The 15201-nt window shown below is 43.8% G+C and overlaps 1 protein-coding gene across 2 annotated transcripts in view; it reads left to right on the plus strand.

Annotated features, from left to right (window-relative positions):
- Positions 1 to 15201, plus strand: part of grid1b (glutamate receptor, ionotropic, delta 1b) — a 403887-nt gene that overhangs the window by 189365 nt on the left and 199321 nt on the right. For both annotated transcript variants that reach the window (XM_052491320.1, XM_052491326.1), the window contains exon 3: positions 11262 to 11546. In XM_052491320.1, coding sequence (XP_052347280.1) covers positions 11262 to 11546 — 285 coding nt within the window. The remainder of the gene's footprint in view (positions 1 to 11261; positions 11547 to 15201) is intronic.

A 15201-nucleotide genomic window follows, 5' to 3' on the forward strand; every position in this document is an offset into this window, starting at 1 on the left:
AGTTTACAGGGTCCTGGCCGGTTTTGGCAATCATGACGCGGGGCAGTGTAGTTAGGTGCGCTCGTTCCACTTTTAGGCGTTGGGGGAAATGTTCATTCCCCAACAGTTTTGCTATGAGTTCTGCCACGAACTGTGTTGGTTAGCCTTTCTAAATATTTTCTTCCAAGCCTGTGATTTTAATATTTGAACTCCTTGAGGTCAATTATCTTGAGTTTCATAGCTTTGTTTACTGTTAGTAGCTCTTCAAGGGTGGTGAGGTATGTGGCAGGGTCAACAGTCAATCACGGACTACAAAAAGAAAACCAGCCCAATCGCGGACCACGATGTCTTGCTCCCAGACAAACTGAACAACTTCTTTACTCGCTTTGAGGACACGGCCCGCTACCAAAACCTGCGGGCTCCTCTTCACTGCAGTAAACCTGTTAAGCCTCGCAAGGCTGCAGGCCCAGATGGCATTCCTAGCCGCGTCCTCAGAGCATGCGCAGACCAGCTGGCTGAGGACGAAGAGCCAGATGCCTCGTCCGGACCCGCAGAAGACAACTAGGAAAGCTGCCGTTACCGTCAATATTACTCGCTAACGTGCAATCATTGGACAATAAACTAGACGAGGTAAGATCACGAATATCCTACCAACGGGACATAAAGAATGGTAATATCCTATGCTTCACGGAATCGTGGCTGAATGACGACATGGATATTCAGCTAGCGGGATACACGCTTCACCGGCAGGATAGAACAGCACACTCCGGTAAGACAAGGGGAGGGGGGTCTGTGCATATTTGTAAACAACAGCTGGTGCACAATATCTCAGGAAATCTCTAGATTTTGCTTGCCTGAAGTTGAGTATATTGTGATAAACTCCAGGCCACACTACTTGCCTAGAGAGTTCTCAGCTATACTTTTTGTGGATGTTTATTTACCACCACAGACAGATGCTGGCACTAAGACCGCACTCAGTCAGCTGTGTAAGGAAATAAGCAAACAGGAAACCACTGACCCAGAGGTGGCACTCCTAGTGGCCGGAGACTTTAATGTAGGGAAACTTAAATCAGTTCTACCAAATCTCTATCAACATGTTAAATGTGCAACCAGATCAAAAACAATTCCAGATCACCTGTACTTCACACACAGAGATGAGTACAAAGCTCTCCCTCGCCCTCCATTTGGTAAATCCGACCACAACTCTATCCTCCTGATTCCTGCTTACAAGCAAAAATTAAAGTAGGAAGCACCAGTGACTCGGTCTATAAAGAAATGGTCAGATGAGGCAGATGCTAAACTACAAGACTGCTTTGCTATCACACACTGGAACATGTTCCGGAATTCTTCCGATGACATTGAGGAGTACACCACATCAGTCACTGGCTTTATCAATAAGTGCATTGAGGACGTCGTCCCCACAGTGACAGTGCGTACACACCCCAACCAGAAGCCAAGGATTAAGTAAGCATTTCACTGTAAGGTTTACACCTGTTGTATTTGGCGCAACGTGACAAATAAACTTTGATTTGATTTGATTAGACCCCAATAGGTCCGCAGACGACGCAATCACACTGCACACTGCCCTAACCCATCTGGACACGAGGAATACCTATGTAAAAATGCTGTTCATCGACTACAGCTCAGCATTTAACACAATAGTACCCTCCAAACTCGTCATTAAACTCGAGACCCTGGGTCTCGACCCCGGGTCTCGACCCCGCCCTGTGCAACTGGGTCCTGGACTTCCTGATGAGCCGCCCCCAGGTGGTGAGGGTAGGAAACAACTTATCCACCCCGCTGATCCTCAACACTGGGGCCCCACAAGGGTGCTATCTCAGCCCTCTCCTGTACTCCCTGTTCACCCATGACTGCGTGGCCATGCACGCCTCCAACTCAAATATTCAAGTTTGCAGACAACACTGGTAGGCAGTGGTAGGCTTGATTACCAACATCGACGAGATGGCATACAGGGAGGAGGTGAGGGCCCTCGGAGTGTGGTGTCAGGAAAATAACCTCACACTCAATGTCAACAAAACAAAGGAGATGATCGTGGACTTCAGGAAACAGCAGAGGGAGCAGCCCCTTATCCATTTCGACGGGACAGTAGTGTTGAAGGTGGAATGTTTTAAGTTCCTTGGCGTACACGGAACGGAAAAACTGAAATGGTCCACCGACACAGACAGTGTGGTGAACTTCAGCTTCAGGAGGTCAAATAAATTGAGCTTGTCACCAAAAACACTCACACACATTTACAGATGCACAATCGAGAGCATCCTGTCAGGCTGTATCACCGCCTGGTATGGCAACTGCTCCGCCAACAACCGTAAGGCTCTCCAGAGGGTAGTGAGGTCTGCACAATGCATCACCGGGGGCAAACTACCTGCCTTCCAGGACACCTACACCACCCGATGTCACAGGAATGCCAAAAAGATCATCAAGGACAACAACCACCCAGGCCTCTGCCTGTTCACCCAGAAGGCGAGGTCAGTACAGGTGCATCAAAGCTGGGACCGAGAGACTGAAAAACAGTTTCTATCTCAAGGCCATCAGACTGTTAAACAGCCATCACGAACATTGAGTTGCTGCTGCCAACATGCTGACTCAAATCTCTAGCCACTTTAATAATGAATAATTGGATGTAATAAATGTATCACTAGCCACTTTAAACATTGCCACTTTATATAATGTTTACATACCCTACATTACTCATCTCATATGTATATACTGTACTCTATACCATCTACTGCATCTTGCCTATGCCGTTCGGCCATCGCTCCTCCATATATTTTTACACTTATGTATGTATAAGGTAGTTGTTGTGAAAATGTTAGACTACTTGTTAGATATTACTGCATGGTCGGAACTAGAAGCACACGCATTTCGCTACACTCGCATTAACATCTGCTAACCATGTGTATGTGACAAATTAAATTTGATTTGATTTGATGCAGGTCTCATGGTCACCTGCTTCATCCCAGGTCAATAATTATTGTTGTGTGGTTAGCCAGGGAGGTTTGGACTGATTGTACGGATGAGTCCAGATTTTAAAATCGAGTTTTCATATCCTCCACCATTTCCTTGATAGCTGCCGGAATGTCAGCCGGCAGAAGGCTCGGAGTCAGGGTTAGCCATGCTAGCCATTTCAGCTAGGCTACCGTTAGCATCGCCATTGTCATGTTAGCATCGCCATCATTATGTTGTCCTGTGATGAGTTCAGACTCAACAGCAGGGACTTTGTAGTCTTCCAAGCCGGTTTGTTTTGGATTATTTCATATCCCCATGACCATGTTAATTGTCGAGTTTCTCATTTTTTGCAGTTTGGAGAAGCAGAAGTTGAATATAAATCAAATTTAAGAGAGGGTGAGGAGGAGGTAGTCAGAAAGGCCTCTACTCCATGCAGTGCTCATCTCTTTGATCTAGATGTGCAGGTGTTACTGTCTCATTAAACTTGTATGTTGTTTGTAAGGCATCGAGGAACATTGGCGATGGGAAAAAGCTTTTCTGTGATTATCACACCAAGGCTTCTTGCAATTGTATGATTGTGATGAGTATTCAAATGGCCATTCACTCTCACAACAATCTGCATGCTTTTCTGCCTGGATGGCAAGTGTTCCGTGAAGGAGATGTGAATACAGCAGTCAACAAGTGATGTAATCCGAGCATTGCATTTCACACAAAATGCTGCTCTGACCTTCTAGGTTCTCAGAATCCCAAAAAGGAATAAAAAAAAAGCATTGCTGTGGTCATGCATGAAAGGGAAAAACAGGGCATTGAATTGACACAGCTGAGAAGGGGTCAGCCATCAGCTTTGTTTTGCTCAATGGGAAATTGATTTTCCTGACCTACAGTATATGTAATGAAGTATTGTCTTGTTTTGAGAAATAATCTGTTTTTTCTTTATTCTTATTAACCCTCATCTAAGAAGATTGATAGTGACATGGGGGTGATGCAGCAACGACCATGATTTAAACTTCAAATCATATAGATCAAACAATGTCTTGATCATATGGTAATTGATGGTCCTTTGTCAATGCAGTATTGTGAGATTCCTCCCCTTCCTACCTATAACAATGAAATATAGTCTCTTTGACCCTTTCTGGGCAGTTCTGCTGCCTGCTGTTCATTGACAGCCACAACTCAACAATCATCTGTTTTATATTTGCTGCACTGGCTGCCTAATTGCGGGATTCCCGACTGTAGACGAACTTGGCCTATGCGCTCAGGATGTGACAAAACACAATCTACAGCAATTTTTTTTAAAGCTATTGATCCTCTGTGCCTAAATTAGGCTGGTGTAGTATTTTCAATGATTTCATTTATTTATGGAAACAGGAGTAATTATAAAAGTTGGCTCATTTATTTCAATTTATCTGCAGCACTTCCAGCACCGCTTCCTGCAACACTATGTTTTCTTCCATTCCGCTCTCCTACTCTCCCGAAGGCCAAATAAATGAATCAATACTTCTTATTATTAATTCAATTGATTTCGGTCAATAACCGCATATGAGGTTATTGTGTAGCTAGGCCTACTTTTACAATAATATTTAAAATAGTCTATCTATCAGGAATCAAGTTAAGACCCAGATGCAGACACGTCGAATTGACAATGGTTTAATATTCCAACAGGGGCAGGCAATAGACAGGACAAGGCAGGCAGGGGTCAGTAAACCAGAGGTGGGGCAACGGTACCAGGCGGCAGGTAGGCTCTGGGTCAGGGTAGGCAGAAGTCAAACAATCTATAGGTGGGAAAAGGTACAGGTCGGCAGGCAGGCTCAGGGTCAGGGGCAGGCAGAGTGATCAGGAAGGCGGCCTGAGTCAGGACAGGCAATGGTCAAAATCAGGAGGGCGAGAAAAAGAGTGACTGGGAAAAACAGGAGCTGAGAACAAACATGCTGGTTGGCTTGACAAAACAAGACAAACCGACAACAGACAAACAGAGCTCACGGGAAAAATACACAGGTGATAATGGGGAAGATGGGCGACACCTGGAGTGGGGTGGAGACAATCACAAAGACAGGTGAAATAGATGAGGGTGTGACACAATCAGCAAGTAGCCTAGCCTACAATTACGAGAAGAAATTCAGTAAATCAATGAAGCCAATAGTGGGTTCAGCTACAGTACATTGTTATTGAAACGATGTAGGTCTTATGACATTTTTAAACAATAAAAACATATGTCAAATTACTCTGAAAAAAGTGAGTTTTCAAAGTAGCAAAAAAAAATCAAACAGCAATTACAATTCCCTAAATGGCTTTTTTATGTTCATTGAACTGTCACTTATGCTCTTATATGAGTTATATTCAAGAATAAAGCCAATAATTAATTTTTATTGTGATTCATATTAATGTACCCTAGTAAAATCGGACATTGATTGATTTATCAAGATTAGTTCCCATTCTTGACTCAAAGCAGCGCAAAACCGTGCTGGAAATATCAGTTGCCCACACATGGCGATTGCTTTTAAAAAATGTAGGTAGCCTACCGGAACACCATTTTTTAAAATTATTATTAAGCCATCATTTCTGAATGAATGTTGGTACCGACATGAAGCCTATTGTATAAAATGATTTTAGAATATACATGTTACCGCTGCTGTACTGCACAGATGTAGCTCTGCGGTGTGTGTGATTGATTGAGACTATAGACGTGGACTTCGGAGATCAGTTTGTTTTAATGAATCAGAATTCTCTCTCTGCATCCAAAAGAAAAGACAAAACATTTGTACAGAACAAGTATGTTCTGCCAATAGTCCCCTCTTTCAACAACATAGATGCAGAATGCAAAGGACTGGGATCAGTCGAGGAGATAGCCATCGTTCAATACCTTAGCTGGCGAGTAACCACATGTTGTATTCAGAATGGTTATATCATCCTAAAATGTACAATTACAATTGCATATTGACATTACAAAACACTTATGAGTGAACTCTAAATATACAACTTTACTCATTACTCATGAACAAAACACTGTGTGTCATGACTTTGTGCTTAAACCTCTATGGGATCGCTCCCCCGCAGCTAACATAGGCTACTGTGATTAGCATGAAGATGTAAGTAACAAAAAAAAATCCCAGGACATAAATATATCTGATATGGGCAGAAAGCTTCAATTGTTGTTAATCTAACTGCACTGTCCAATTTACAGTAGCTATTACAGTGAAATAATATCATGCTATTGTTTGAGGAGAGTGCACAATTATGAACTTGAAAATGTATTAATAAACCATTTAGGCACATTTGGGCAGTCTTGATACAACACTTTGAACAGATATACAATGGTTCATTGGATCAGTCTAAAACTTTGCACATACATGGCCATTTAGTGGTCAAAATCTAAATTGCGCCTCGGCTGGAATAATACAATATGGCATTTCTCTTGAATTTAAAAGATGATACAAAAAAAACGGAATGTTTTTTATTTTGTATAATCTTTTACCTGATCTAATGTGTTATATTCTCCTACATTTATTTCACATTTCCACAAACTTCAAAGTGTGTTCTTTCAAATGGTATCAAGAATATGCATATCCTTACTTCAGGTCCTGAGCTACAGGCAGTTAAATATGGGTATGTTATTTTAGGCGAAAATTGAAAAAAAGGGTCAGATCCTTAAGACAGAAAGTTTGTCTACCTCATAGTGCATCAGAATTATTTGAGCAGGAGCACGCAGGGCAAAACGCAAGTACAAGCTCCCCTATTCCTAGGATGCATAATATATGAACCTGGTGAAATTCATGACATATTTTAACAACTGTTACATACTGTACATAGAATGCATCATCCAAATTATACGATTGCCTACACATACTGTACTGTAAGTGGCCAAAGGAAAACGTTATATTTTTAAAATCCTAAAACACCAAATTAGGCCAACCTTATTATAAATTAGGCCATCATCACTGTCAATTGTGAATTCTTCACGTTTTCCCGGTGAAACGTCCATGCTGCATGCATGCAAACCATTTGATCTCAATCAGTTTCATGGGAATATGTATTTAGACCTTATTGAACGATGTCAGAGTGGCTAAACGGCCAAACTAATCACATTTCAGAGCAGATGGAGTTAAACACTTCAGCACAGTCGTCGTAGGAAATGACCTGGTGTTTTTGGTATAACAGTAGCCTGACATTATCATGCTATTATATTGGGTTTGTTGCGTACAATACTAATTAATCATTAAATGATCTTGCAAGACATGGCACCATTCTGAGAAGTGGCAGACCACGCTCAGCACTACACACCTGATTATAACGTTTCATGTAACCACAGCTCTATGAACTAAGTGCCGCATTCAGTTGACAGTTGACTACAAGCGCAAACGATTCAGGGCTGACCCAAAATCATTTGGGGCGAAAGCTCCGAAAGCCAGTTCCTGGTGACGTCCATGTCTGAGGTACTGTGAAGTCAATAAGCGTCTCCATCCTTCCGCTGTTGGAGTTTCTGGAAGAAAAAGAGGACAGAGAGGAGAAATGAATGTGCCCTTGATGTGAGGCCTCCATGCAAGTCTTCTTATTCCCCCGACAGCCCTCTCCTGCCGGGGCCTGAAGTTCACCTCCACCCTCTCTCTGCTCTGAGAGACACACTGTTGCCCTTGGAGAGACTGGCTCTGTCTGTGTGTTCTCAAAGACACTTGACAGGTCTGAGAATTTTTAACTCTAGCCTGGTCCTGTTCTGTATGTGCTGTAGCCAACCATCACTAAGGATTCTAACCTGGTTGTATTCTGTATGTGCCGTAGCCAACTATCATTGAGGATTCTAACCTGGTTGTATTCTGTATGTGCTGTAGCCAATTATCATTGTTATCCATTACATATTTGTTTGGCATGTCAATGAACAAATGCAAAGAGGCACAAATAGACTGGACCACCAGGCCAGGAGAATTCAGATTGTTCCACGAGGCATCCAAACGTTTATAAGTCAATGAATGAAGCGTCTGATTTGAACCTAATTCGTGTTCTTCTTGAATGTATTAATGTGGTTCAAGTGAGTGGGATTAATAGTGAGAAACAATGCTGTTGATGTTAAATGACCCAAATCCACTCAACAGATGGTTCCAGAGACTCTGACGGTGGGCTTAGAGACCAACCAGATTCAAATGATTACTGCATCATCTCAATTAGAGATCACAGTAAACAACAGGATGCTACTTTACATAGTGCACTACATTTAGCCAGAGCCAGAGGTCTTTGGGCAAAAGTAGTGCGCTACGTAGGAACACGCGTCATCAGTCTGAATTTCCCCCAAACCAACCTCCTGTTTTACGGGTGAGAAATGGCATTGTCCCTGAGATGTCTATGGGTGATGGATGGGGGCCTCTGGCATGTCTTAATGTCTCCTCCAACCGTTAATAGATCGTTACTTCTTACCAATGACGCTCCCATCCACCGTGTTGCAGCTTGTGTCATCTGTAAAATACTCATCAAAGCTGAGGCTTAATGCCGCACACAATCCGCCTGTAACATTTCGCTAATGAACCAAAGAAAGATTGGCAAATTGATGGGAGACGCACAGAGGTGTAAAAATGAACACACACACACACACACACACACACACACACACACACACACACACACACACACACACACACACACACACACACACACACACACACACACACACACACACACACACACACACACACACACACACACACACACACACACACATTTGAGCTGTTGATTAGAATTCCAACCCATTGGTGCCCCTTCTTAAGTGAACTGCCACTAAAATGAGATGAAGCTGATCATCTACATACAGTGAAGGCACAGGGGCCCACTGAAGTCGGAGTAGGGCATTGAATGATTGAATATAGAACAGTATGCAAACTTTAGATTGGTGGGATACAGGGTCATCTTATTTCTTGAATAAGCAATATGGGAGATTGCAGACACCTGAGATTTCAGGTTGCGTTTCCTTAGGGATGTCGTTTCACTCTCTGCTCTGTTCTGGGACCCAATTGATGTAGAGCAGATGAAACCCACTCACCATAATCCGGTGAAGCATGTGTTGAATTTACAGCAGTCTGGTGTAGCCCTCTTCTGTGACTCCGGTGATATCTTCCTGGATGTCACATTAACTAGTCTCTTGAATCATGTTCATTTCCTGGCCTGATTTATTGTCCCTGAGCACGGAGGACGAAAATGGAAAATGACATTTGGATATATGCCCTTAGCCCTCAAGAAGATTCTCTTTCCTGTGAGCTACCGTTCTCCCCGTTCTCCATAGCATTTCTTGTGGTCTACTATTTTGTGCATCTACCATCCATTTGCATTCATATCAATAATATTGAATTTGAATGACAGCAAATCAATGCTCAGACACAGCTTTGCTGTAGTTCAATTTGTTTTGAGGAAGGAGATAACCCGCACACAGACTGGTGGTGTAGTGAAAGACGGTTACTTTATAAATACAACTTGTTTTCTTGCGCACTTCAGCGATTTTCAGGGTAAAACTCATGAGCAATTAGAACTCCTCCAAAAGGACATTAGTGGTTTGTCTGGAGTCTGGACAATTGATTCCACACTAATAATACACTAATAATAGGTGTCTATTGAACTATTTAAGGGCCAGATCCTGAAGCTACGATATTGACGTGTGTGTGTGTGTGTCTGTGTGTGTGTGTGTGTGTGTGTGTGTGTGTGTGTGTGTGTGTGTGTGTGTGTGTGTGTGTGTGTGTGTGTGTGTGTGTGTGTGTGTGTGTGTGTGTGTGTGTGTGTGTGTGTGTGTGTGTGTGTGTGTGTGCGTGTGTGTGTGTGTGTGTGTGTGTGTGTGTGTGTGTGTGAAAGCCTGTCTATAGCAGGATCAGAGGGCACATAGACAGTGACCAGAGGTCCTATTGATGAAGACCTACCACCAATGCAGAGCTTTTAATTCAGTGTAACAGGAATTAAAACTCAATTGACCTTGAGTAATAGCCAGCCACACAATGAGCCGTCCCTTTGTCTTGTGTCAGCGATTCATTCGATGAATCCTCCTCCTCTCCCCACCCTGTTCCCACTCACCCCTTTTATTTTGCTTTCTTTCGCTCGCTATTTTGCCCCAACCATGTATCGATCCCAGCAGGTTTTACAGAGGCACTTTTAATTTCATTTTCATTTGACTCCATTTGAGTAGCTTTAAAACAGTGACACTGCCAAGGAAATCCAATTGGCGGATCCATTACGTTGGCTGATGTGGCGGTAAGGGGACTGGGCCGGGGGGGTGTTCGTCCTGGGATGTGTCGGTCACCAGGGAAACAAGGGAAAGGAACAGGAGGGATTTTCCCTTAAATACATTATTTTAAAGACATAGGAAGTGAAGCAGATCAATCATGCTTTGGGTCTGTGAAGAGTGCTGTGCTCTAATTACTTCCTCATTAGCAGTATTTGTTGAAAGCCAAAGCGTTGCTATTATACTCTGTAGATTCACCCAGTCCAAGCCTAGGGTTCGGTCCACAATGGCACCCTATATAGTGCGCTTCTTTCGATCAAGTCCCATAGGGCGCTGGTGAAAAGTAGTGCACTAAAGTATGTAGGGAATAGGGTGCCATTTTAGATGCAGGCCTTGTCTCTGGAGGTCCTACTCAAACTGTGGCGGATAACATAACATAAGCCCTTTGCAGTGGGAGAGTGTTAGTGTGAGAGTGACTTTTCTCCTTTGTCGCGGACCGGCGGTGCAGTGCACGGACGGGCTTGAGATCACTCAAAGGCCTCTGTGCTTCATTTTTTAATGACCTTTAGAGAAACTTTAGAAATCCCTCAACCGGAAATAATTAGCCCCAACTCTGTAGGAAATCTCAGACAAAGAGCAGTCGAGGTTGCCAAGTCTGAGAGAGAGTGTGAGAGCTAAATAATGGAGAAGATTTGGGGAAAGGTCATACTAATCAAGGCGAGAGAGAGTGGAGATTTTACAGTGTATTCGGACTCAGATCCTTGTATAGTGACTGTAATGCAGCGTGTCAGCTGTTGACTGTAGCACTGTCAAAGCCTAGTTTCACTATTACAAGCAGTGGTTGTGTATCAAAACAGAGGGATTGCACAAAGCAATGGACTCGGTCACTCTATAATAACTGTCATTTTCCTCTTAATAATGATCTCATGTTGACTAAGGCAATGCATTCAGAGCTGTAAATGTGAGCATTAATATTCACTGAAGACTAGAATTTGATTTCATATTTTACATTTCAAACTCCTTGTCTTCTTATGGCAATGTGTTTTATAGTTAGATGAGTGTGCTGCTGACTTCACATTGCTAATCTGCTCTCTCTCTCTCCTCTTTCTCCTCTTTCTTCTCTTTCTAGCCTGCGAGTTGATGACCCAGGGTATCCTGGCTCTGGTCACCTCTACCGGCTGTGCCTCGGCCAGCGCCCTCCAATCCCTGACTGACGCAATGCACATCCCACACGTGTATGTCCAGCGCAGTGGCGAGGGCTCGCCACGCACCACCTGCCAGCTCAACCCCAGCCCCGACGGCCAACGCTACACCCTGGCGGCGCGCCCGCCCGTCCGTCTCAACGACGTCATGCTCACCCTGGTCGGTGAGCTGCGCTGGCAGAAGTTCATTGTCTTCTATGACAACGAGTATGGTAAGTGTGGAGTGTGGAGTGTGGAGTGTGGAGTGTGGAGTATGGTAAGTGTGGAGTGTGGAGTGTGGAGTGTGGAGTGTGGAGTATGGTAAGTGTGGAGTGTGGAGTGTGGAGTGTGGAGTATGGTAAGTGTGGAGTGTGGAGTGTGGAGTGTGGAGTGTGGAGTGTGGATGGTAAGTGTGGAGTATGGTAAGTGTGGAGTGTGGAGTGTGGAGTGTGGAGTATGGTAAGTGTGGAGTGGCTGGCTAGTGAACATGCTTCAAGGCTGGCACTAAAAGATTCTAGAGTATTGTGGAAGGAGGTTGATGACGAGAGGTGAGGGGGTGAGGTGGCGAGGGCTGCAGGATGGTCTGTCCCCGACGGCAAAAGTGCTCCAATCAATGAAGCCTCTCAGAGTTGAGTGATCGGATGGAGGAAATAGAGCTTACTCACCGTCACATGGGAGGCTCTCGCTGTGAGAAGTGGGAGAGAGGGAGAGAGGCTGTCTTACTCATCAACGAACCACCTGTTCCTGATACTTAACAAATCATGTTAATCAGGATCAAATTAGTCTGATTTTAGTATGATGAAATGTACTGTAGAGCAGGATCCAAGATTTCACAGCATGTTCCTTTCAGCTCAATGCTTTTCTATATTGTTTTATTGTTCCACTATATGAGTCTATATTTGTGATGGTGTAGAGCGGTATCAGGAAAGGTCAGAAGTTCAACCTGTCTATGTGTGGTTTGCTTCAGTGATGCCCTTGAAGCAGGGTCTTTATCAGCATAACCCAGTTGTTTCAATATTGTCGGATGACTGCATACCGCCATATTCGACTGCTTTTCTATAGCTGATGAAACTTGAGGATGTGTTTCAATAGAAACTGGGGGATGTGGATTCTCGGAAACACATACCAGATTGCAGTGCATGTGTTTGTGGCAAAGGTTACGGTAAGATATTAACGTTTCTGGCTGTTATTCCGTTATTTATCATGAACTTACTGACGTTGCACTCTGTCTATTTGAAGAAGAGCAACGGATTAGAAATGGTTATTATGTCTTCTTGTGTTGTGCTTCTTAATTTGTTGTTTTAGTAAATGCGGCATAATGTCTTCCTGTTCTTCAGGAAAACAAACAGTCAGGTGGACATTATGAAAGGAAATTGCACAACACTATACTTCACAAAGTAAAATCATAACAGAGCACAATAGATGGTTGTCATCAAACCATCTGACTCAACAAATGATTTTTAGCACACACTGCCATGTACAAGCCAGCTTTTTCCTCCCCATCACTCTATCCAGCCCCAGCCTCAACAATATCACTCCCTTTGATGAGCAAATGCATTAAATAAGTGAGGGGAGACGAAGAAAGCACATTTATTCAAATTAAGTCCTTTAAGTTTATTAGGAGCAGATGGGGTCTGGGTTTGGGTGTCTAGGCCTGGCTCCAGCATGGCCCAGGCCTGACAGCTGAGTGATGATGATTAAGGAGAGACCTTGGATTGCATTGCTGCTTCCATCCCGTCTCCCCCCTGCCTCCCTTGCCTCCCCAGCCCCTCTCTCAACCTCCGTGCTCATTTTCCCTTTCATTCAGTCTGTCTTTCATCCCCTCTCTCTCTTCGACTTCCACTGTAATTCGCTTTCTGTCTGTGTGTGTTTATCTTTCTCTGTGTTTGTTTTGCTGTCATACTCTCTCTCATTCTCTTTCTCAGTCACTTCGTCATGGAAACCCTGTTTTGCCTCATAAAGTACAGACAATTCCCTCTTTGCTGGTTTGCTTACAAAAGGACAAAAGGGCAAATCCCTCTACCCGTTTTAGAGATATGTACACTGATGCTGCTGGAACTGCAGAAATAGCATTTCAGTTCTTTTTTTAAAACTTCAGTCCCACAAACAGTGTGGAGTAGACTGTTTTTGGTTGGCACATGGTTGGTGCTCTGCTATCGCCATCATAGCTGACTGTGAAACCTTTTTGGTTATACCACACACGAGACTTGCTACATAGCACTGCTCTGCAAAATAACCTTGTTAGAAATGAATGAATGAATTAACAAACATGCCTCACTCTGCCTCCCCATCTCTCAACTTCTCAGCTCTCCAGCCTCACCCAGGAATGTGGCACTTCTTTCCCCTACTCCTATCTGACTACAGGGTCATTGGCTGGGCTATGGAATGCCATTATACTGTTGGAGGTGTTGAGACTCAGGATTTAGACGGCGGGTCTCTATAGAATGAAGAGATGTGACGAGGTGGGGGGGGGGGACGACACACCACAGCTATAGTCCACTGAATTGATTTGCCGGGTACATTGATCTGCTCCGTCTGTCACACAGTGCTCCGCCGAATGTTCCGCCAAGCATGAGACAACAGTTGGGCCACATCAAATATGGACTCCCAATCACAGACAGGGTTGGAGCTGGACTGGCTCCAGTGTTGACTGGGATGGTGTCCCAAATAACGCCCTACCCCATGTTTAGTGCACTACTTTAGACCAGGGTCCATAGGGCTTTGGTCAAAAGAGTGAGTAGTGTTCCACTTAGGATGCATCCTGGGACCTCCTGTTTTCACCTGCAACAATAAGAGCCACCTGCCAGCCAGCTGGAACGAAAGCCTCCTGATTTTGTAAAAATATATATACAGTGCCTTGCGAAAATATTCGGCCCCCTTGAACTTTGCGACCTTTTGCCACATTTCAGGCTTCAAACATAAAGATATAAAACTGTATTTTTTTGTGATATTTCAAACTTTTTTAACAAATCAAAAACTGAATAATTGGGCGTGCAAAATTATTCAGCCCCCTTAAGTTAATACTTTGTAGCGCCACCGTTTGCTGCGATTACAACCATTCCATTGTAGATTTTGCTTTATGTTTTGGATCATTGTCTTGTTGGAAGACAAATCTCCGTCCCAGTCTCAGGTCTTTTGCAGACTCCATCAGGTTTTCTTCCAGAATGGTCCTGTATTTGGCTCCATCCATCTTCCCATCAATTTTAACCATCTTCCCTGTCCCTGCTGAAGAAAAGCAGGCCCAAACCATGATGCTGCCACCACCATGTTTGACAGTGGGGATGGTGTGTTCAGGGTGTTGCTTTTACGCCAAACATAACATTTTGCATTGTTGCCAAAAAGTTCCATTTTAGTTTCATCTGACCAGAGCACCTTCTTCCACATGTTTGGTGTGTCTCCCAGGTGGCTTGTGGCAAACTTTAAACGACACTTTTTATGGATATCTTTAAGAAATGGCTTTCTTCTTGCCACTCTTCCATAAAGGCCAGATTTGTGCAATATACGACTGATTGTTGTCCTATGGACAGAGTCTCCCACCTCAGCTGTAGATCTCTGCAGTTCATCCAGAGTGATCATGGGCCTCTTGGCTGCATCTCTGATCAGTCTTCTCCTTGTATGAGCTGAAAGTTTAGAGGGATGGCCAGGTCTTGGTAGATTTGCAGTGGTCTGATACTCCTTCCATTTCAATATTATCGCTTGCACAGTGCTCCTTGGGATGTTTAAAGCTTGGGAAATCTTTTTGTATCCAAATCCGGCTTTAAACTTCTTCACGACAGTATCTCGGACCTGCCTGGTGTGTTCCTTGTTCTTCATGATGCTCTCTGCGCTTTTAACGGACCTCTGAGACTATCACAGTGCAGGTGCATTTATACGGAGACTTGATTACAC

The sequence above is a fragment of the Oncorhynchus keta genome, chromosome 3 (assembly GCF_023373465.1).
Source record: "Oncorhynchus keta strain PuntledgeMale-10-30-2019 chromosome 3, Oket_V2, whole genome shotgun sequence".
Classification (NCBI taxonomy): domain Eukaryota; kingdom Metazoa; phylum Chordata; class Actinopteri; order Salmoniformes; family Salmonidae; genus Oncorhynchus; species Oncorhynchus keta.